Source organism: Aythya ferina (genome assembly GCF_964211825.1).
Source record: "Aythya ferina genome assembly, chromosome: 1".
NCBI classification, from domain to species: Eukaryota; Metazoa; Chordata; class Aves; order Anseriformes; family Anatidae; genus Aythya; species Aythya ferina.
Genome location: NC_140296.1, coordinates 142,585,185 through 142,610,003, shown reverse-complemented (window position 1 = coordinate 142,610,003; position 24,819 = coordinate 142,585,185). Strand labels below are relative to the sequence as shown.

Here is a 24,819-nt window from a genome sequence, read left to right as displayed (position 1 = left end):
ATATAAATGTTTTTTAGAACTTTTTAACAAAATGATTAGCCTGAAGTCTTGCAATTGTTTTTCAAGATCTAGAATGTTTTCATTCTTTTGTCTGATTCTTTTTGTTTGGTTAGAGGAAGTATTTTGGATATGTAAGGTGCACTGTGTCCATGGTAAAAATGGACATAGTGCATGGTAAAAATGACTGCCACCAGCTTCACAGACGTGAAGCTTCTCCCTAAATTTACTTTGTCCTCCCAGAGTAATTTAATGGATTGTGTAGCCCCTTTACAAATATCCAGATTGGTATCAAGTCACACTGCATACATGGGAGGGGTGATTCAGTATGTCAGGGAAAATATAGAATTCCTTCTGATTTCAGTAATGTACTTTTCAGGAGGTGTTACAGAGTACAGTTTTTATTCTTGTCATAGGTGTGTTCAGCTGTACCTATTTGGGGGTCTTTACGGATTTTTTTTCTTCAATGAATAATTAACAGAAATACAATAACCCCAAGCAGAGCTCCAGGCTGGGAGATGAGTGGTTGGAATGCTGCCAGGCAGAGAAGGACCTGGGAGTGATGGTGGATAGTCGGCTGAATATGAGCCAGCAGTGTGCTCAGGTGGCCAAGAAGGCCAATGGCATCCTGGCTTGTATAAGAAACAGTGTGACCAACAGGGCTAGGGAGGTGATCGTCCCCCTGTACTCGGCTCTGGTGAGGCCGCACCTCGAGTACTGTGTTCAGTTTTGAGCGGGTCCAGAGAAGGGCGACGAAGATGGTGAGGGGCCTGGAGAACAAGTCCTACGAGGAGCGGCTGAGGGAGCTGGGCTTGTTCAGCCTGGAGAAGAGGAGGCTCAGGGGCGACCTTATTGCGCTCTACAGGTACCTCAAGGGAGGCTGTAGCGAGGTGGGGGTTGGTCTGTTCTCCCACGTGCCTGGTGACAGGACGAGGGGGAATGGGCTAAAGTTGCGCCAGGGGAGGTTTAGGTTGGATCTTAGGAAGAACTTCTTTACCACAAGGGTTGTTAGACATTGGAACAGGCTGCCCAGGGAAGTGGTGGAGTCACCATCCCTGGAAGTCTTCAAAAGACGTTTAGATGTAGAGCTTAGGGATATGGTTTAGTGGGGGCTGCTAGCGTTAGGTCAGAGGTTGGACTCGATGATCTTGAGGTCTCTTCCAACCTAGAAATTCTGTGATTCTGTGATTCTGTAATATCAAATAGAATATCATAACCAAAGATGACTTTCGGACAGAAATCTTTTTCTAACATTATAGAGGAAAAAACAAACCCAAATCTTTTAATTTTATTAAACTTGTTGCCCAGTTGCAAAGTGAGCAAAATTTGATGACTTTTAAGAGAATTGGGGATACTGAAATTATAGCTAGCTTCTGTTCAAAATATACATTGAGCATTTCTCCATTTAAATCAGCTTTCCATTTTAATGAAATGAGAAATATTGATGGAAACTGATTCATGGAAATTTGGTGCAAAGAGGAATCTTAACAATGTTTTTTTCTGGATTTTTATTCCTTTTAAATTTTTAATAGACAAGTATTGATCTCAAATTATCTCCTTTAATATAGTAAAGCATACTAGAGAAAACTCCATCTTGCCACCTCTCTATCTGATATGGTATTTTCTCAAGTGCCTAATTCTACATAGTATTGTATTTGCTCTGGCTCAAGAAAAAAGTCTTGAGTTGCCTTCAAGTCTGCTTTGAAAGAGAAAGTCATGCAGATTTTTACAGTGAAGCTCACTTGGAATTGTAAGGACTGGAGCAAATACTTTCTTTAATATTTGCTTAAAGCTAGTGCTGTGACTTTTCCAATTGGAATTTCTTTTCCATGTTCCAGTTGTGATCTTACACTTGCATCTAAGGTTGCAATTTAATACAATAATATGTAGATTAAAGCAATAGAAAAAATCATAAGACTTGTATATTAAATTTATAAATTAGAAAAACACACACTTTTTTGTGACAACTGATTTTTCATCAAAATACATTAAATGCAAGAAAAGAAATTGTATTCATTTCTGGACCATTCTTCTATACAGAAAAACACAAAAGAGTGACAGAGAGAGATTTGAGGTTAATTTAATTGAGGATTCTTTCTGAAACATTTCCTATTGACGCAAAAGCTTCCAGACGTTGCTGTACTGCTGTTTATCATCAGATTCCTTCAAAGCCTTCAATGAATTGTAGCCTTAGTTCAGTTGGCTCAGAACAGTGGGATTACTTTTTAGTTGCTGTGGCTAGATTCTGATCTTTGTTTTCTATTAACTACAATGCTAAAGATTTGCTTCCTCAAGTTAGCAGAGGTGGAAACTTTCCTGAGCTTGCCAATGAGACTGTACTTCTTCAGTTAAACTTTAGCCATATGTTCAACCTTCATGTAAATGCATGTGCTTTCACATAATAACTGTTCATAATCCTTAACATCTTCTGGGAAGAGTGTTGAAGCTGAATGGTGAATTAGCATACCATTTTTCACTACATGTAGTGAGTTAATATATCATCCCAGAATTTTTCTCTTTGGAGAATCAATCTGTAACTATATAAATTGACAATCTGTGCTGTGTAGCACAGCATTAAATATTTACTTTGAATATTATTAGGGTATGTCTAAATTTAAGTCTGCCATGGTGACATACCCCAGTTAACATGAAACTATCTAAAATGCAACAAAAGGAAAGCCAGTGTGGTTTGCAGACTCCTTGTGAGCTTAGATCCTTTGGTAATAAGTCTGAGCTGAAATGCTTCCTTTGGCCCAGTTACTACTACTACTACCACCTTAGCAGCAATCACAGATGTACCCTAAGAAAGGTCAAGCTATTTTGAAGATGTCTTTGTTTAGAGCTGTGCTTGCAGTATCATGAATTAGCCACTTTTCTGAAGGAGTTGTTTGGATTAACAAATAGTGCTAAATTTGTATGTGCAAAATTCTGCAGAAAGTGCTAAGTGTGCTAAATTCTACTTTGTCTACCTCTGTAGTGATTTTTAAATGGTACTAACGTAGTAATTTTTAAATCCAGTTTTTAAATCCAACTTTTGTCAAGATTGTTTGTTATCTTTCAAAGTAGTCATTGCTGCTCTGTTCTCAAGGGACTGGAGAACTTCATTGCTAGTCACGAAGATGAACACAAGACATATGACTATATGACTGTAGATCCACGTAAAATAAAATTGGTCAGCTTCCTTTGGTATGGTTGCAAGGGTTAAAAAGCATAGTGAATATACTTCATCAGATGAAGGTTCTAGCTCAATACAGTGTAAAAAATACAATTTTAACCTATTATAGTCTTCAGATGATGGAGACTGCAACAGGCTTCTGTCCTTAACAGAAATCTGAATTCAGTCTTTCGCTTTTTTTTCCTAGTGTGACTCATTTAGTGTGTGTGTGTTAAGCAGAGAGGATTATTGCTTCCTTCTCAAGAGCTCTTGTCCCAGCAGCCGGCCATTGCTTATTTATATGGCTTATAGCCCTCATTTAGGAGATACAACTGTCAAAGCTACCTCCAAACATCCGAACAGGACACAGCTGTAACTACCTCAGTCCTAACGTCTAAGCTCAGGAGACATTTCTCTTTCCTAAACATATGTGAGCTTTGATTCCTTCTCCTTCACACCAAGAACACAAGGCTCTCAGAATATGAGCAAAAATCACTCCCGATGGTACTCAAGTACTCCTGTGTTTCTGGGGGTACTACAGGAGTGACTTTGTAATGTCAGATATCTTCTGGTCAGTCTGACTATTAGTCTTCATTGCTTAGAGTCATCAGTGACTCAAAGACTTAAGAAGGATACACATTAATGTAAAGAAACACGCAGTTCATCTCTAAAAGTCTTGTTGTATATATAGTTTAGCACTAAAATTATTGCTGTATATTACAGATAATCAGAAACCTTGCCTTGTCTCAGAACTGATAATCCACCAGCCAGTTTCTCAGTTTTGACACCAACTCCTCTCTTCATTGTGAAAAAAACAAAACTGTTCTTCTTAGTACATGCAGTCTGCCACAGCCCTGTAATACTATACACAGTTGACTTTGGCAAAAGGGGTGCTGCGAATCTGACGTCCTCTGGGATGGAGGAAAATGTGATATGCAGAAACACTGTAACTGTTGCACAACATTCTGCTATGTTTATTTCCCAGTTTCTTTAGGCAGGATCTCAGCTAAGGAATTCCAACATTCAAAAAAAAATTTTTTTCACTTGTCTGTGTAGGATCTCATGGTAGTGTTCATCAACAATGACCATGTGGAGCATGTACAGTGTAGGGAAGAGCATTCTCTTTATGTGATGAACATCTGTTCACCTTAGGATATCCTTACAGTATCCTTACAGTTACAGAATAAAAGCGGAGGTAAAGCATCTTAACCTCACATACGTGCTTCAAAAGGATTAGTGACAATGTGACAGCATTGTCGTGACAGAGAAGCCAGTAGCTGCACCCACTTTCTCTGTATGCCTTCCAGAATATGCATGTTCTTGCAGTGGTAGTGAGTAAGAGGGGCTTGATGCAGAGCCAGAGCTGTGCATGTGATAGGGGCAGGGCCATTCTGCTCTGTGCCATTCTGCTCCGCTGCCAGTGTGGCAGAGCTTTAAACAGGTCTTTCAGCTAATGGCTGTCGTTAATATACAAACCAGAAATAACATTCTAATTTTACTGAAAACTAAGATTTCTCCTTTTACTGCTTACTTATTTCTCTCATTCTCCCCTGATATTTTAGCTCTCAAAAAGCTATACCCATCAGCTGTCCCAATAGCTATAAGAATTTGAAAGTTGTTCCCTCAATTCAGAATAGCCAAGAATTTAGTTAAGTGTCTTGGTTATGGTCTTTAGGAGTACCTAAAGCCACCCTACTGCTTTAACAAAAATGGGGCTGTGATGAAACCATAATTCATTTCCTTCTATTTTGTGTAAAGGTTTATTAGCTCGTGATTTAAGCAAACCATCTGGTCCTGCTGGCAATCCAGGTTATGTCAGACTCAATGCATTCTCCCTGTAATATGTTACTTGAGGCAGTTAAATTACATACTTAAGTCCCAAGTCTGGCCTGTGCTTTTTCCATGTCTTAACATCTGTTCTGGGAAAATTTTCTGGTATCCAAACAAGTTTACATGGAGCCAGAACTCTTGTCTTTGTCTTTCTTTGCATGTCTGTTTCTTTCTTTTCTCTCTGTCCTGCAGTCTAATCAGTTCAGCTCAGTAAAAGATAATGCAGAAATTTGCAGTCCCTTTATCATTTCATTAATGTACACAGTGAAATGAAAAATAGCTTAAAAACTCAGGATCTGAAAAAAAGTTGGAGAGGGTCCTCTGAGACACTGAGTAGAACTTCATGAGAAATGTTAATTATTTTTTTCAGGACTTGTAGTATTCTTACTACTGACTTGTAATTTCAAGACCTTTTGTTTTGGTGGCCTAATTCATTTTGGACAGAAGTACAGATTTCTAGTACATTTTGTCTTGTAATACTAATCCGTTGTTTATCCAAGAAAGGCCTATGTTCAGAAAGCCAATAATTTTAAATATGTAAGTTAGTTTCCTGAGGTGGTTTTGAAAACAAGATCTTTAGTGATTGATTTATGAAATGCTCATTGAAAATAAATTGTTCCTAGTGGTCCTTGTATCTTTGTTTTCTAAAATTCCATCTTTTTGTTTCTGCCTGGAACTTTTGAGATACATTAATGAACATATACAGCTATCTCATAACCCACAGCACCTGTATTTATACTGGAAGAAATACAATTTTTTTCTCTAAGTCAGAAAAATGAAAATGTATCTGGTTTTTTTTTTTTCAGTAGTTAGACATCAAACTGTAAGTTTCCCATGTATCACTGCATCTGAGGTACCATATCTCCAGTTTAGGAGTATGCATGGTTCTTAGTCTAATAGTCAAGTCCCTTTGTCATGCCCTTTGAGACCTTTCATTAAAAGTCTTCTTCACTTGATCATAACAGTATTCAAATACTTGACCAGAAGGAGGAAAAAAAAAAAAAAAAAAGAATAAGGAAAGAAATATAACAAGAATAACAGCTTGGACCATCTGCATGATTGAAACCCCATATACATTTGAACTATGGATTCTTTCATGCCATTATACTATCATTTCAGCACAGAGAGAAGAGGAGTGAGAGTATGCTCTTTACACATTCTGAAATAGGAGCTTTCTAGGCATTGGACACAAGCTTACCTTGAGTTAAATTGAAAACGTCAACAGCATGTCTCAGAAATCTCTGGTTATTGGCAAACACTTTCTTTGTTATTTAATTAGATGCTCTCAGGGGAAAAAAAAATCAAGGGTGGATTTAAAGTTTCATGTATAGGCTAAATTAGACATCTATTGCAAGGAAGTTGCTTCCAGTGATTATTTCTGTATCATTTCTCACAGGACTGCTTACAGGGACATGTAAACAGATCTGCACTAAGATTCATAACTTGCCACATAAAAAGTTTTTCTTTTCTATAAGTTTAATGGAAATGCTGCCATGGAATATCTATATAGCTTGATGAATTCAAACAATGAAGTCTTTATTGTAAATACAGACATTACTACTTCAGTGAATTTTGTCCTTAGTAAGTAGCATGACAAATGATGGGTTCTAGACAGAATGGAAGGTAGTGACAGTTCAGTAAGCAAAGTTGTTGGTGCCACGTGAAATCTACTCACGTTTTGTCTGTTCCCAATATATGATTAGATCAATTTTATGTTAACATTCACAAACATAGAATAAAACCTCAGAATGAAAAAATTACCGAATGGAGTGATTAGAAAAAGAATATAATACCCACAGAAGTCAGTACTCCAATTAATATAAGCCTTTGCTGAAGGGTTTAATCTTGCCACCCAGCAGTGACTGCCTTGCCCTAGCTATTGGCCTTCAGCCTCATTGTGTCTTAGTAGCACAGAACTGTTATGCTACAGATCTGCATCAAGCAAACGGATCCTTTGGTGTTAATATCACAAATTTGGATGACTGGGACTGGAATGACAGATGGCAGAAATCTTTCAAACTTCATTATGGAAAAGTTGTTGCTTCAAAGATTGTTTTATCTTGGGCAACTGACAGATTGACACAAACCTTTTAGATTGTTGCAGTTGGCTGGGGACTTGTTTATTTGAGGTTGCTTTTTGTTAAAAGCGGAGGATTTTATAGATGCCATGCCTCTTCTCTCCTTGATTTAAAGGAAAATGTTTATGTCGATAATTCTGATCCAGCCATAGGAAGTAGAAGTTGATATACTAGTACACCTTCACTTGTCCAGCATGTTGCTATTTTTCTCTTTCTAGGTATCAGTTTTCTTCCCAGAAGTACTTTTGCTATTCATTGTTTCTGCAGTTTTTCTTTACATTCTTTTCTAACTTTTCCCCATTTCTTTCTACGGAGCTTTCTCTTTGTTTATTTTAAAAATTGACAGAGGTTCTGGTCTTGTTTTGCACATGAACAAGACAGGAAAACTGGGTTATTTTATGCATGCTAGCCAGTTTTGACTATGCATCACTGAAATTCCCCTTCAGTTTGCTGATTGCTGGGTGAAGTATTGGCTGTACATTTTGAATAGTTTTTGACAATGACATTTCTTAAATTTTTCTTAATTTGCTGGGCACAAGAATTTCTATTGTCAGCTGCAGTTTAGCGTAAATAGATAGGCATTTTGCCTTAAGCAGTGTATGTCTATGCTAGATTTTATGAATATTCCAATTCTAAATTACAGTTTTGCTTTATAAATGATTGAGGATGATTATCAATGTTTGTCCTGAGCCAATAGCTCTGCCTTTTGGAGTGTTTGATTTATTACCGTAAGCAGTGGTAGACTCCACACCTTACATCCTCTAGTACCTGTATAGTGAGTAATGCTCCCAACTCATTGTAAAACCATGTAAATAGAAATTGAGCTTAATATAATTTCAGTAATTCACTTCTAGGTTGAAGCACAAGTTGATTGTTGTCTGGGGATATGCAATACAATGCTGTAATGTCATACTAAATTTATACGAATGTTTGATCGTGTGCAATAGTAACATTTGAGTTTCTCACATTTGAAACACATTATAAAATTATTTATGAGTGATTGGTTATGATAGATAAAATCTATAAGGATGATGTTGGAGAAAGAAATCTCTGTGACATCTAACATTACTATAAAATTATTGTTAAAATATCCATTTTTTTTATACTACATATAGCTATGCTTCAGCATTTATTGTGATTTTGCATGTTAAAGTGATGAACTGCAGCTGTGACAAAACCTGCTCATAGTACAGAACACAATACAAATAGATTCATCTGTGCAGCATCTATTCTAGAACCTACAATTATGATAATTGTGAACCTTTCCCATCTTGTAATAACCTGGAGATAAGAGCGTTGTTCTTTACCTGTCTGCTATCAGTAACTCTTTGAAGGTAATTTATGTTGCTAAATCACAAAATGTGGTTATAAGCATTGTTCAACATTTATTTTGAGGGAAGTATCCTTACTTACATCTGCATGGTAACCCAGTCCTCTCCCTACTTCAGAAACATTGTTAACTTCATTCTTAAAGTACATACGTAGCTTCTTTTTAGGGGTTACTTACAGAGAACATTTTCAGAATATTATCCATGTGTTCTATTTAATACCTAGCAATTTTCTGAGCTAATTTAATTCATATAGATCATCTATTTATCCTTGTGGTACATTTTCTAAAATAGAAATATTGAAGAGTTGGAGATGTGTAATACGGTATCATAACGGTAATGTTCCAGTCAGCAGAGCATATTAAGCCACAGAATATAATGCTGCTTCCATCAAGTTTAGATGTAGTTTCCACAGTGCTAGATGATGCTTCTTCTGGTCTACAGTATTATGCAGTGTACATGCATTGGTAACCTCGGACTCTGATTTAGTTGTGACCTTTAAGTTCCAGGTGATCACATTGTACTTTTTTTCTCTCTTCCTGCCTTCCTCAAAAATGTTTTAGGTAGAGGAGCTGATGATGGCCATGGAGAAGGTTAAGCAGGAGCTGGAGTCTATGAAAGCAAAATTGTCCTCTACTCAACAGTCTTTGGCTGAGAAGGAAACCCATTTGACCAACCTACGAGCAGAAAGAAGAAAACATTTGGAGGAAGTCCTGGAGATGAAGTAAGTGTTTCTTACCATTTTTTGTAAGCATGTTTTATTGATATTTTTGAATTCTTCTCTGATCCCCAGTGACCTAAAGACAACCATTTTACGAGTATGCCTTTGTAGGCAGCTATCTATATAATCAGTCAAGTCTTCAGAAGTGACTTCTGACTAGGGATTATCTACATTACTTTCATACTTCTGTTGGGGCTCAAAAACACATCTTCTGAACATTTGCAGTAGAAAGCTATTATCTGCACAATGGCATCTTCAGTGTTCCTAAACAATTGTTGTGACCCAATTATTTTAAGTCTTACGAATGTGCCATCTTGTCTAGAGTGGCCTATGATCTACTTAAAGGGAAGGCACAAGTCAATGTAACAAATGATAAAAAGGAAGGAGGAATGAGACAAACATATTGTCAGATAGTTGCAATGCTGAAATGATACGGCAGATGTCTAGTCTGCTAAAGTGGTTTTCAGACTCATGTGGATGATTCATTAGTACTTGAACTGAGACTGAATTTCTCTATCAGACTTCTCTTGTCATCTTTACATTAGGAGACCTGAATAAAACCAAGCTTTGTGATGGGGAAAAGTGAGGAATTAGACTTCTAAGGCTTAAATACTTCCTAATTTCTGACTGTGCATTATAGATGAATAGTTATCCTTAGTTTAGGGAGACATGAATCCATTTAGTGCAATGATGGATAGTGCTGCCAGCAGTTCATTAGAAACACTTTCAGTTGTTTAGCCAGCCCTGAAGAGAAGGAACATTTTTATTGGCAGGACCAGCAGTGGTTCCTCCACTGTGGTTTTTGTGAGCCATTATTTATTTATTTAGCTTTTCTATACTAGCCTCTTTCCTTTTCTTTTTTCTTTTCTTTTTTCTTTTTTTTTTCATTCCTTCTTTTTTTATTTTTTTATTTTATTTTTTTCTTTATTTTTTTTCCTTTTTTTCTTTCATTTTTCCTTTTTTCTTTCATTTTCCTTTCATTTTTTCTTTCCTTTTTTTTTTCTTTTCCCCTTTCCCCTCCTTTTATTTTCTTGGATAGAAAAACAGCTGTTACAAAATGGAAAGAGAGGTGGCTTAGATCTTGAAACTCTAACTTAGGAGTGCTCTGCAAAGTGGGCCAAGCTTCTTCAGCATCATATTCAACTACTACAGTCTGATCTAGACCTGGCATAGGGACATTGGAAGACTGCAGTACTTGAAAGCCACACTTCTTATTTTTAATAAAAAAGTTTTATTGAGCTATAAATTTGACTGGCTTGAGAGTTGGTGTACTGGGGGATGGGAAGAATAGCTCTTAAGGTGATGTGGGAATCCAAAGCAACTGGAGATATATCCCATATCCAATCACTTGGCAGTACTTTCTTCTGCCAAACTGCTCTGCCAAACCTTCTCATTAAAATATAAACGTATTGTATAGTATATCCTGAAATGTATTTCAAATTGTGTAGCTCCAGCGCTTTCAATATAACTACTCACTTCTTTTAAATGATGACTTCTCTTAGCTAAGTAAGTTATTGTTGGAAAGCTATTGTACTGAAATTTAGTATTGGGAACTGCATAAACTGGTAGATCCATTGTACCTCAGAAGGAAGAAGAAGAACACTGGAGAGAATGGTAATGCTGTCAGCACATGGACGGAAAGATGGAAAAAACATTACATTTGTATAGTTAACTAGCTAAACATGTTTTAGACATAGCTGATCTGTCTTAAAGTTCTATAAAGCTGCCAAACGCATCCAAACTTCAAAAACTCATGCTCACTGAGAGGCTCTGTTGCAAACAAGTCTCTAGTGAGGACTCCCAGTCAATTAAATATCTTATATTTATATACAGGAACCTCAGTATATTCTTTGTTGCCACATTTTCCCAGTCCATGCCTCTTTTAAAAAGTACTCTTCTCAGCTGTTTTCCAGTTTTGCAGAAGTTTCTAATGTTGACAAAATGTTTTCTACTGTCTCAATTAAAAAATAACAGCAACTGAATGATTTTGTGAAGCATTTGAACAGATTTTGATATCCTTAACAGAAAACAGTAGTTGCTGTACATTTACTTTTCATGATTACCATAAAGCAATATTGTTGCCCAAGTTTTAGGGCACACTTCAGTGGAAGAGTTTCAGATACTCAAATGCAGCTCTGATTAAATTTGCAATTTGTTAGAGGTGTAAGTTTAACGGCTTGGGCCCTACAGTCAACTAATGAGGTAGGGGAGAATGAGAGAAGAAGAAGAAGAAGAAGAATAGCTTAGATTATGTTGCTTTAGGAGATTCTAGATGTGGACTGAAAGAAAGTTAAAGCAGCAAGATTCCTCCAGAAAGCTACCTTGGGGTTGTGCTAGGAAGTTGTTATGTATTATGTTAGTGATAATATACATTTAAAATAGCATTTCTTAGAGTACAACTTGTGTTTACTACTGACTCTGTAACTCTGAGAAGATCATTTCACACTCTTTAGGGACTACTGTGGCATTGGAACAGCAGAAATATGAAGTATTCCAAGGAAGAAATTTCACTCCTTAAAGAAGTACTATGTATTTTGAACACCTCTGCCTTTAAGTCTAATATTTTTATTTTCTTAAAAAAAAAATTATCTTTGTTATAAATAATTATGAAGCAGCTAGATAATGGTCTCTCTATTGATATCAACAAACATGATCTACTGTAAAAAAAAAAAAACATTAGTGAACTGCTAGGATTTTTGTTTTGTTATGTTTTCTTTAAGTTCTAATGTTTCCATCATTCACAGCAAATCTTTTAAATTAGGCAGGAATAAAGTGCTGTCTACAGAGAAATCTCTGTTCTTTGTCCCATAAAAACCTGCTTAGGCTGAGCTGAGTTATAAACTGTTGAAAATCACCAGTTTTCCTTTCCCTTTTTTTCTCCTGGTGTTGTCAGCAAATTTTGGCAGTGTGTGAAAATAACTGAGCACAAACATTCTAATCTGGGGCCGAGTTCATGCAATTGCCAAAACTGTAGCAGTGGACTCTCTACTTATAGGGAAGGAGAACAGACACTGTGTCTGCATGTAGAGAAGAGACTTTTTTATTTTTATTTTTTTTTTGTCTAGGCAGCCCTTTTGTTTTGGTCAGAAGGACCAGAAGATCTCCCAAGTCATCTGCTTCAAGGTCAATAAATCCCAGTTGGAGCATTTCTCAATCTGTTCCTTTAGAAAATTGTCCAACAGCCCTTTCCTGAATTATGCCCTTTCTTGCTAAATGAAGTCTTTGCTAGCTCTATAATTCAAGTGATGCAGACTTATATAATGTAGTTGGCGTGTCAGAGTTGAATCCTTGATCCTGCTGGCGCACATCACAAAGTGTATTACTTATCCAAGAATAATTTACTATTATCTTTTCTTTTTCTTTAAAAATAATCAAGGATATTACAAAGGAATTGTTACAATGGAACATAATTTGTTTCAAAATCAAGCTCTCATAAATGTGTTTTAACTACTCGTTAATTTATTTGAGTGGTCTTTTGAATATTTACCACGGTACTATTTGATTACATGAATGCATTCCATTTTTCCGCCAGATAGTGTTTAATTAAGATTGTTGGTACAGAGGGTAGGTGGTGATCAGAAATGAACCAGGGCTGTGTAGCATAATTAAGCTGTCGATTGCATTTGTTTTTTATTTTATCCATGAGTTGGAAGGCCTGCTGAGAGCTACTGTTAAAAACAAGATGCCAACCTAGGCAGTGTTATGTTCATCCTTCTCTGCTACAGTTTTCCTGTATGTCATGCAAGTCTGCTTAAAATATTTGGTAGATGGTTGATAAGTCCACACGTTCATTTTCTGGCTGTCAGATAAGAAAAAGAAGTCAGCAAAAGCCATGATTGTTTATCTTTGAAAAAGTTCATCCTCTCAGCAATAAAGCAGTATTGTCTGGAGGTATGAGTAGGAGTTTGAAATTGAAAGTGGTCCAAAAGCAACTGATTAATTGGCACAGAGTTTATTTGCCAGAAAAGTAATTTTTGCTGGTTCAAAATGATGTGTGAAGTAATTCAAACGCAGCAAACAGACTCAACAAACAAAATTTTTTCATGCTATATATATCCATGATGAGCAAAACTTAAAAAAAAAAAAAAAAGTATCAATGTCCATCCAATAGCTTGTCAGCGCACTGGAAAATGTGCTCTTGGAAATTAAAGAAGTGTTTGAGTCACTGTAGAGTCGTATTTTATGCCTATGGTCTTATGACAGTTCTCCAGAGGAGAAGAATGATTCCTAGTTGCAAAGGAATAAAGGAAGTATGTGTATGTTCTACGTATATAAACGGTTGTCTCTGTAGTTTGAAGTGAGTTCACATTTGTCCTGTGTGCTACAAATTAGTAATATCTTAACCTTGCATTTGCAAGGTATGGCTTTCTAGGGTAAGCTCAAAGTCTTCATCATGTTGAACTAGACTGTAAGGTCTATGAGTCACTTGGTATATCAGGCCAATGGGCAATCACAGCAATGGTGCCAGCGCTCCTCCTGTAATTACTGTTGCAATTTTAAGTAATCTCCAGTCCCACAGGGGGCACTCCATGTCCATAGGATTTACTGTCTGGGGCAAAGCTGAACAAGTGCATGGCAGCAGCCTCTTCTTTCCCCTCCAAGCTTTGATTTTTTTTTTTTTTTTCATTAAAATGCCTATTTCAGAGGAGGACACAAAGTAAAAATGAACATAAAAAATATCCCGTTCCCATCGTTTTGTCCTTTTTAATTCCTGAGCATAAAAATATATGTTTATTTTATTTTGATATACTTACCCAGTAAGATTTTGACTTTTAAGCTGTAAAAAGTTCTGTTGCAGTAGTCAGAAATGTGAAAAAATGCCCATTTCTAATTACTGGAAAATAGAGACATTAAGATTGAATGACTGGAAATAAAATGAACTTGGAGCTGCTGTTAATCTCAAAATGAGTCCCACAGAAGCCAGCAGGAAAGCTGAAACGCTACGTGTAGATATGTTGTATGTCTTGTAAGGATAAAGGTTACTGAAGGGCCAGAAAATGTATTTTCATTTTTTTTGGCTTCACAATTCTCCTCACTATAGTGAACCATTAAGCTCTTCATAAACGTGACAGTAGATCTCGGTTACCTCGACATTTGGTGGGTTCTGCTGTAATTATTTCATTCAGCTCAAAGCTTGATAGAAAACAATCTCTTATGCACTTTCCCTCTTTTGGCAAGTAAGGTTTTGATGTCTATTATCCTTTCTGTCCTGCTGCACTGTCAGTGAGCCTTCAAGCAGCCTTAGATATCAGTAAGGTGGTAATATCAGAGGCAGCCTGCCACTTGGTTTTCAGTGAAACCAACTGTAGAATGTCCTAAATCATGGAAAGAAGCAGAAAAGCTCAACCCATTTATGGGCACCAGTACAAAGCTCTTTGGTCATATGATTCACGTGGGTGAGAGAACTATTAAATGTAAATCTTAAGGTTTAGCAGAAAGGATAAACTGCAAAGTAGAAAAAGAAGTGAGACCTTTAGTGAAGCCTGTGTAAACAAGGTGCCCCATATGAGCAGAGACAGAATTGGATTGTTGTGGTTTCCTCTGTTTCTTTAACTATCGGGAAGTTATGTATGTCTTTTGTAACTGGTTTGTTTTCACTCTTCACCTTCCTTGAAAAATTTTTTCTTCTGTGGTTTTCTCAGATACTAAAATCTTGGCACTATATGCCCCAGTCCCATTCTGTCTTATGATAAAACCTCCATATCTCATTTTATCTTGAATTCTATGGTCCCCCAGAACAGTCTTATATAGAGAAAGTACTGTACTATCTTAATGAGGCATGACAGGCCTGGAAGCAGGACCAACTGCTGAAAAGTACACCAGGTGGTGTTAAAGGGGTTTGTTCCATTCAGTAATTCCTATGGCTATTAATGTTATAGGGTGGAGTTGGGGAAAGGAGGTCCAGTCATTTACTTCCTGAAAAGTAAGTTACACTGTGCTCTTGTTTCCATGCCTTTCCATGGGAGGTGTTTTTTCTACTGGATGTTTTCCGGGGTCTGGGTTGAGTCTAGGTGATCCCTTGAGTAGTTCTGGGAACCCAATTTCTAGATGGTGCAATGAAATTACACCTCTTTCAAGACAGAATGCAAAAAGCATAGCATATAACCTCAGTGTTAACAATGCGCAGGTTTCATTTTTTTTTCTACTTACAGATTACAGTATTCTTATAGAAATTAGGATGAAAAATCTCATCAGTAGAGATCTTTGGCATACACAGAGAGTACTAAAATGTGTAACATTTTAGGCTAACACAGTCCTAGCATTAGCAAATGAACACCCTTCCTGTCTTTTCTCAGTTTTCTAATTCATTATTGCAAACCTAGAGCAGGTGCAGCACAAGACAGTGTCTTGGAAGTCATTAGTGCCCTGTGTTCTTCATTGCCCAACTGACTTTACTTTGGGGAAAGTTTGTGTTTACCATAACCTGCGTATTGTACAGATCATCTTATCTAAAAGAATAAAAATAATAATCCCTTTTTCTAGATATAATCACTCAGCTTAACTAATGTTAAATTGGCAGAAGAATGGAGTCAGTGACAGATTTGTTTTGACTAATGTTTAAAGCAGATTGCTTGTAAAATAGCTCTGAGGGCACCAACATACCACCTTCTGCTAGATACTGAAAAGGAATTTTTCAGTAAAAAAGCACTGTTCCCCTTGCTATATTCTAAAATACACTTTCTGTAATGAAAGACAATCAGAAGTTCTCTTAGAAGTAAAGGTTTATCTGTTCAGGAGAATCTATGTATTTTTCCCTTGGGTGTATGAATGCTCCACTCCAATTATTTCTAGAACGGCACAGACAGAAATGGACTTCCTGGTTTTCAGCAGTTTTTTTTATTGTTTCTGTATACTTGATATATACGTATACAACAAACATAAATATGACTGTGGTCTTTGTTTTAAAAATAAAATATGCATGAGTGTTTTTTGGTGCAGGTTTGGTAGCAATAGTACATTTCCTATGCTAGCTGTTTCAGCTGCATCAGTGATTCCTGTCGCCATTCCTAATCCTGCTATAAGATTCTGGGGCTTCTAGGGGTGTTACTGAGCTAAACCAAATCAGGCGCTTTTTACTTTCTGTTAAAGTCAAAAGAACCATGAGCTCCTTAGGGTGCTTTTTACTCTTTTATAAACGCGCACTGTAAATAGTGATGCATATAAATCAACTCTGTGAGCACTACATATTTCATTAAATACAGTCAAGTTGTGGGTTAATAGAAGTTCCAAGTGAAAATATTATGGTATCTCATTGCATATATTGTAGATTTAATGTAGTGTGAACAATAGTAGCTTTGAGCCATTGTAAATCCCATCCGGACATCGTCAACATAGTTCAAAATACAAGGAGGGAAATCTCAAAGGTTAGATGTGCTCATATGGCCACTGTGCATATGTAAGTCATTCTTTTATTGTTTTTGAAATAGCAGTGAAGCTTTGCGGGATGTAGGTAAGGCAAAGCTTACTAACTTCATGTTATTTTCTGTAGTCGACCAGAAATTCCTTTTTCAAGAGAAGTCAGGTCAATTTACTTTAATTACAGAAATAACCTCTAAAGCAAATAATTGGTTCCCTACAGTCCTGGAGGACAAACTGAGAAGAAATGGGAGTCATATAAGAAACATGGGGAAATGACCCAAATTGTTGGCAGCCCCTATAATCTTTGAAATTGCTCTGAATGTGAATATTCACTATGTAATATTCAGTATATCTTTTTGTTTTCCTCCCTTCTCAAACAGTATATTTGAGATCTTTAGGCAAAATAAAAAACATCATTTGCAAGTCTAAGGAAGTTCTGAGAAAATCCCATAGTGAGAGGGTTTGAGAGCTTGTTGGTTTGTTTGGCGGTGTCTTGTGTGCAGCACAAGGGACTATCATAAGAGGAGTTAAAAACAGGAAAATTGACCAGAACTGTTTGCTTGGAAATCCTAAGAGAAAACAATAAGTACCCTAAAAGCATCTTTTTTAAGATGTGCTGTTGTCATTGTTTTATTCAGGTCTCTCAGTCCAATATATAGCATTATAGTTCATGTAGGCTACAGGAGAGAGAGAGCTATCGTTCTTAGTACTAGGAACTAGGACATACAGAATTGTAGGAAAGACTGAAACATTCAACAAAATGTTGTATTTGGTGTTCCCTAGATCCCTTTTTATAGCCCTTGCTCAAGCACAAAACAGATAATGCTATAGCTTTCCATAAACCCGTATTTCTTTTTCAGTCTGCTGGCACTTTACAGCTTTTTTTGCTCTTTAAAACTTACGTCAAGAAAGCATTGGAAACTAAAAGATCACACTAGTTTATATCCACTTTGTAATCTAGGGATCAACCTTTTTTTATGATCTTGGAGGTCTTTTCCAACCTTAATGATTCTGTGATTCTAAGTTGAACTAAATGATAAAGTAGTATTTGCTAAATAATCTAGAAAACAACTAGTTTGAACATTTAGTTTAATCTCATAAATAAAGCTCTGAGGCCAGCAATACTGCTATGAAACTGCAGGTAGCTGTAAGCAACCAAAGGATTTCATCAGTCTACCTTCAGTTCCTAGCTATATGTCGGAGTAAATAAGAAATATTATTTGTAAATACTCAGAAAACAGTCAAGTGTTAAGTAACAGGTAACCTGAATTTGTGGAGATTAAATCATGACAAATCAACAAGGTGTCTCCGTATGCCATTGGTAATACAGTAGATGTGATATGTTTTGACCTCAGGAGGATTTCTGTCATTATCTCTCAGAACTGTCTCATCAGCAAAGTAGGGATTATGTTCCTGATTAACTACTATAAAGTGAATAAGCAGGTAGCTGGAAAAGAACAATTAGTTCATTGTCAAAATGGAAACCTGTATTACCTGATTTTCTTAAAGGTCTCCTCCAAGTCTCCTACTGTTCAAAATGTGCAGTAATGATGTGGCTGACAAGCCAAAAGACATATTGCCAAAATGCCAATGTGGGTATTAAGGCACTTTGGAGAAGAAGATGAGAATTCAAAATGATCTCACTAAACTGAAGAACAGGGTGTGGGTAGGGTGTAGAATATTGTTCCCTGCAGGTTTTTACACACAAATGACACCAACCTATTGCAAATAGCTTAGGTATGGTTGAGCATGCTTTCATGAAGATGAAACAGAATAGAGAGGGTGTTGTCTTGCAGATTCTTTAGCACAGATCATATACTTCCCTGAGTTGATGTCTATAAGAACCAAAATTGTCTCTTCAAAAATATATAGATTATATATGTGAACTTGTTTTACATATCACGCTGAGGGCTTAGTTCTTTCTATTAATACCAGCTTAGGTTTGCAGATTCAACTTCTAAAGAGAAATTTTGTCCTAGCATGTAATCCATTTTGAATATTCCTCATGTAAGGGAAACTACCTTTTTTTTTTTAGATCATTCACTTTGTTGGTTAAAGATAGCTAAAAATTCTTTTTCACTGTCAAGCCCTCAGTAGGTTGGAGATGTGAAAGGGTTAAGCCTGGTTAGCTTATAAAGAATGCCAGGGATATCTCCTGGTATTTGGAGAAAGTCGTTATGACTTCTGCTAGCCATATTATTTTCTAAAAATATCAATAATGCAAGTTTTAATACTGTGCAGTTTAGTTCTTTTCACTGAAGGATCTTGTTTATCAAAGTCTTCTTTTTCATAAAAACAGAGAAATTTTGTTGTTGTTTCTCAAAGAAGTAAACTGAAGCCAGAAACATGATGTGATTCCTTCACACATGAAGGAATCGTGTGGCCACAGAATTTCAGTGATGTCAGAAATCAAAATCTTATTAGGTTTCTATGTTTTTAAATAACTTGAGACAAATGTTTAATAGAAAAAGCTGTGCAAGTATGATATATAAATCCTCATTTACTTCTCTCTTCTAGTATGTTCTCATGCAAATCCTTTCTACATCCTTTTTTTTTTTTCTTTATTGTATGCCTGTACCTAAAATTGAGTATGCTTATCTTACCACTTTAGTGCTGTAATTGCAGAGAAGCAAGCTGTTCTCTTTTGATAAGCTGATCTTTAGATTTGTCTTGCTTGCTATATTCTCATTGTTAGTGAGGCTTTGGTCTTGAGTTTGAAAAACCAGATGAATGTAGCAAGGAGATGTTAATTTAAAACAAAAACAAATAACATTTTTGCCTCACCTTGAAAAATATGAAGCTGGCTTTGGACTACAATTTCATAGGTTTTGTGACAAATGAGGCATGAAACAAATTGGCAAACCTGCAATGTCCGAAGTACAGTGGTACAGTGTGCTCTCTAATTCCCAGCCCTAAAGATCTCAGCAAAGGTCACAAATTAAACAAAGTCAAAATTAATCAAGTCTACAATCAAAATATGATCATTAAGGCTTTCGTTTACTACAAAGAGGCATTTGTGAAAGAGGCACTGGACCAAGTTCTTTTGTGCAATAAGGGAAAATCAACGGCAAGGTGTCAAACAGAAAAATGAAACCCTGCAGGTGAAGCTGTCTTTGGAGCCAAAAGAAACCAGCACGCAGAAATGCAAGTAAACTGTTGAAGAATGGAAAGGGTGTTTGGTGCTGAGCTGCAGAGTGTGTCAGCATTGCATTTGGCCCAAACAGAAGGAGCCTGTGGGCTAGAGTCAATGTTAATCAAATAGCTATGGAGCCATGCAGAATCACTTCAGGCAACCTCTTACCAAGGCTTCACTCCAGTGGTCCTAACTGCTGGACCTTTTGCCTCCTTTACAACATGGAGCACTGGAGTATCACTTCCTCGGTGCGGGAAGCTGAAAAGTACAAAAGATGCCTAGAGAAACCCTAGCGGACAACACATTTCTTTATACTCTTTGTGCCCAAATTTGGGGAAAACTGTGCTCCAGATGGCTTTGTGATGTGTACGTTTATATCTCCATTACCTCAAGTGTATTATTTATACAAATGCTACATTTCTTGTTCCATTTTATGGGCAAATATGCTCTCAGTGTAACTTAAATATAACAAAGTGTAAGGAATTCTTATTTTGTTACCTATTTCTGAACCAGAACTTGTAGACCTTTAATAAAGGTACAGTTTTAGGGGGACAGAAATTACTCTGGGCAATGATCTGGTTTTTGTCTCAGTGGTATGAGTAACAAAAAGCTTTATTCCCATACATGGGAGATGCATTATCTTTTAATTCTGATTTTTTTTTTGTTTGTTTTACTGACTAATAAAAAAAATAGCAATAGGGAATGAATATGTTAAAGTAGAGCAAGTTATGCTTTATTCATACCAATGAGTCCTAATAATGAAATGCATTTTCCTTAGAGTGCACAGAGCTTAGCCCGATTGCTGTTCTACTTTTTCTTTGTGCAGAAACTCAAGGATATGTGATGCACATGCATAGCTTATGTTCTGTTTGACCTGTGTAGAGAATGTGTCATTTTTATTTTAGAAATTAGTACAGTTAATTTGCTGAGATTCTGATAATTTTACTAGAATGCTTTAATGATTATTTAACATGTTTGCAGCATGTTAAATACCCATTTAATTACTGTCAATTTATAGAATGAGGCATGGAGTAAAACCCTCTACTGTTCTTTCAGAGTTATTTTACTCCTTGTTCCCACCATCAAGTCATTCATATTTTGAAGCTGTTGTACCTTAATAAGCAGAACTTTCGCCTCATAAGTTTGTCAGGAGATGCCTGCTTGGAAAAGATTGAGAATTTGACTTCTCATGACCAAAAGCTACAGATCTTTGGTTAAAATTTGATCTCCGTTATATATCCTAATATATCTGGAACATGTATTGTGAAGGACAAAATCTAACTTTTTTGTTGCTCTTTTCCCAAGGAGATCCTACAAGTGTTAGAAAAAGTCTTTTAAAAGTATTAACTGAAGGAACAACAACAACCAAAAAATCACATTCCTCTTACAATTCATGCACTGCATCGACACATTTCTCTAGTTTATGTCTTAACTGTATGTTTTGCTTTGAGGCATGAGTTAGGATAGTCTAGTGAAAGTATTTCATTACCTAACTTCTCAGTTCTTCCAGTTGATCTTGGTGGCAGCCTCATGGGACTTGGAAATACACACCTAAACTTTTAATGAACAAGAGTTTGGTGACCAAAAGAGAATAGAGAATAGTAAATCTTCTCTCCTTGTGACCTTAAAAAATACCTCTAGGAATAGATTTATATATATATATATATATATATATATATATATATGCAACCTTCTATAATTTTAATTTATGCTATGGCATTCAGTTCTTAACCATGCTACTTTACATTACAGAGCAATTTCCATCTGAAAATCTAAAAAGTGCCATGTTAATTCTCAAAATGCTCCTCTGCAAAAAAAGTCAGTATTGTTTATCTTATTTATGGATAAGGAAAATTCAGCATGGAAAAATTAAATGGCATGAAAAACCGTTTGGGTTGCTTTAGCAGAGTGACCTCCAGACCACACTGAAGACATTTTACTATGTTCCAAAAGGCAATTTGCACTCCAATATAAAATTTTATTTACTAGGAAGTGAGGGTTTTCTGCCATAAATATGGTTTATATTCCATTGCAGGTGAATAAAGTAAAGTTATTAAAGTGTGTAGAAAGGGTAATATTAATGATAAAAGGTTTTTTGATTAGGATAGACACCAAAAGATGCACACCTGTGTTGTTCCCTGTGGTCTTCTGCCTACCAGTGAGTGCCCTAAGTGTGCCTGCTCTTGAAGAATTAATTTTTCAAGACTTCCACCACTGTACATACAAGATAGAAATGAGCTCCTTTCTCACCCAATTTATATCTCCGGGATACCTATTGATAACTTTATTACTGGTTTTAAGGAGAACAGTACTGCAGATCCATTGTCTGAACCTTGGTGTCTATTACCGTTTCAGGTGCACTAGAATATCCCACTGGACCTCTATTGCCACTTCATAATTGCATAGACCTTCCAGATGTTGTGTGTCACACTATCAGCCTCTTGTGAATGTCTCACATATCCTGGGACAGCTAACATGGCATTAGATACCGTTATTTGGGTAACTGAATCCCAAAACACACACCAGGAATGACTGAATTATCACCATCTCTATTGACATCAATTAAGGGATGAGAGTACAGTCTGGTCAGACAACTTCTCAGCACCAAAAGAGGTCATCTTGGAGTGATAACCAAATGTCTTAATATCTCCAAACTTGACATCTTTTTCTGTAGTTACTATACTTTGTAGTTTTCCTAAAGGTAGTCTGGGATTGTGTTCTAATTTAATTGTCCAATTGCTGAAACAGCCTTTCTCCTGCTCACACAAAGCTGACTGTTCAATTTTTCCAGAAGAACCTTCTAATCCTGGAACTTTGAGTGAGCATTATTGAAGGCTTTTAAAGGTAGGGAGCAAAATTACAAATTTTATCAAATGATGCATAGAAAGCCACTATTGGAATGAAATTTTGCACTAAACACATTGTGTTAGTGAATAAATGGACTGTTGTGATTTACATTCCCCATTTGACAACTTTTAATGTTGTGGTTATATAAATAAATTTCAAACCTTATGGTGATGTAGCCTAGAATTTGTAAGTACATGGCTTATAATTGAAAATTCAAAACTGTAAGAGAAGGGACACAATTTTCTTATCAAAGATATAGGGCAGGATGGTCTTTTTACTCTTTAATCAAGAATATTTATAGAAATAATGATGGTACCCAACACTCACAAAATTCCACTGTATAATTCAGCATGCTAACTTGGCAAAAAATGTTCCAATTTTTGTGAAGTTGTTTTTCTTCTGGCTTAGTGCATTGAAATGGCAATCTGTGTTCAGGAAAGTCTGAGATGACACAAGTCAAGGTAGTTCTTCTGTCTTGTGTACTGGGAAAAGACTGACAGCAAGCTGTTAAGTTGCTTGAAGTGCGACTTGTTATAAAATAAGAAATGGCCATTGCATTGAGTGAATGTTTCCTGGTCTTCATTCATTCATGATTTCTTGTGATGAGATGTTAATTTTTAATAATCTTTTCATTTTTCACAATCCCCTCCTCTGCTGGTTTCCTCTCTTCTCTAGAAGGTCTATCCTACTCTTGACCCAGTTGGACTGGTGCCTTTCTCCAGCTTCCTCCTGTATCAGTAGTGTATTGGAGATAGAGTAGTGCTTTCGGTGCTGGAGCTGAGCTGCAACAAGTTGATCCCTCCATCACTGTGCATCTGCCAGTCAATCTTTGTTCTGAGTTGAGCAGGTTGATTAGAATGATTAAAGTAGGTGTCTGGATTGAGAGGGGTTAAAGAGCATCCATCTGTTCTGGATTTACTACTGCTTCAGTGGAGGCAGGAAGGCCAGGAATTAGTGAGTGGCTTAGTCTTTTCTCACTGTTGGCAGCTGACAGGAACACTGATGAGGTGATAATGAACTAAAAAGTCTGCCCTGTTGGCTGGGTGGGAAAGGGACCCAGACAGTGGGCAAGTCTCACCCCAGTTCTTGCCAAGATTTTCACGTTTTAATAGAATCCATCTAAAGTAAAATTAACAGGTATACTTTCCTGGACGAATTTCAGTAATGTAACTTATCACCAGCGGATACTAAAGAAATATATATCGTGTTATGTGCAGCATGGCAGCTCTGTAGGGTTCAGGCACCAGACAGCCCAATCAAATGGAAGCAATGGTGGAAACAGGGCTGAAATGTTTATCAAATGCAAAATAAAATGTAGCTTCCTTTAAAATACTGTATGAAGTTCTTCAGGAGATAATTCTTCCAGTTTAGTTTGGACTTCTTGTGGTGCTTGATTAGAAATTTCTTGACCTTAATTTTTAATCCTTAAAATATTCAGATCAGGGTTTGCAGATGCATTCCTAAGGCACTGTTTTGCATTTCCACTCACTGTTTTATGTGCTAAAACGTGTTACTTCTCTGACTTATTCTTTAAACTTCTGTCTTCCATCAGATCATATTCCAATTTAAGCTGTAACCTCACAATATTTCAATTTTGATACAAGTCCAGCTGATGGCAAGCATGAGCATTCATTATAAGTATACATTAATAAATACGGATATATTAGCATATCAAGTTGTAAGAAGCACTTTCAGATAACTTAGGAATACAGCATATGCACTCAGTGGACTTTGTAACATACAGTGTTCTCAACTTGTTGCTGGCAGACTTAATAAAGGTTCGAGATTGTACAGACCTTTAATTTGTAGAGTCCACAGACAGTGAATATGAAATCTCTTAGTATGGGGTTTGCATTTTTCTTAGAAAACAATGCTAAGAGTTTCGCAATCTGAGTTAGAAACTGTTTATTCCATAGTCAAAGTGTTTGGAAGGCAAATTCATGCTTAGAGGGTAAACCTCTCTGACCTTTATGCAGAACGCTGAGGGGGTTGCATACAGGGAAGATCATGACCCCAGGGTCTCCAGTGGCTGTTGATTGAAACCTTGTGTTTCAAGAAATAAATGTTTAAGAACATTTCCTTATAAGACCTGGGCTGCATACACAGACTTTTTTATAGCATTTTAACTCTTTTGGTAAAAGGTGGTGTTTTGTTTTTTTTCCCTACTTCCCTTCTGGCCCTAACAAAACAGGCTAACTCAGCACAATCATTTGTACAATCCTTAGACTGAATTCAATTTTGTTATTACAAATATGACTTGTATTAGTATATATATATAGCTGCTTTTCCTAATTCAGTAGACCCAAATTGTCTCTGTATGTCTATACGACTGACAATATTTACACTTATCAGACTGTATGTCAGTTACTTTG

The 24,819-nt window shown here is 36.5% G+C and overlaps 1 protein-coding gene across 16 annotated transcripts in view; it reads left to right on the top strand.

The window, feature by feature from the left end:
* ERC1 (ELKS/RAB6-interacting/CAST family member 1) overlaps positions 1 to 24,819 on the top strand; it is a 302,320-nt gene that overhangs the window by 184,160 nt on the left and 93,341 nt on the right. For 13 of the 16 annotated variants that reach the window (XM_084511007.1, XM_084511005.1, XM_084511011.1 and 10 more), the window contains one exon: positions 8,951 to 9,111. In XM_084511007.1, coding sequence (XP_084367133.1) covers positions 8,951 to 9,111 — 161 coding nt within the window. Of the gene's footprint in view, positions 1 to 8,950; positions 9,112 to 11,561; positions 11,685 to 12,173; positions 12,414 to 24,819 lie in introns of those variants that run through there. The other 3 variants (XM_084511000.1, XM_084510998.1, XM_084511002.1) reach the window with 3 other exon arrangements.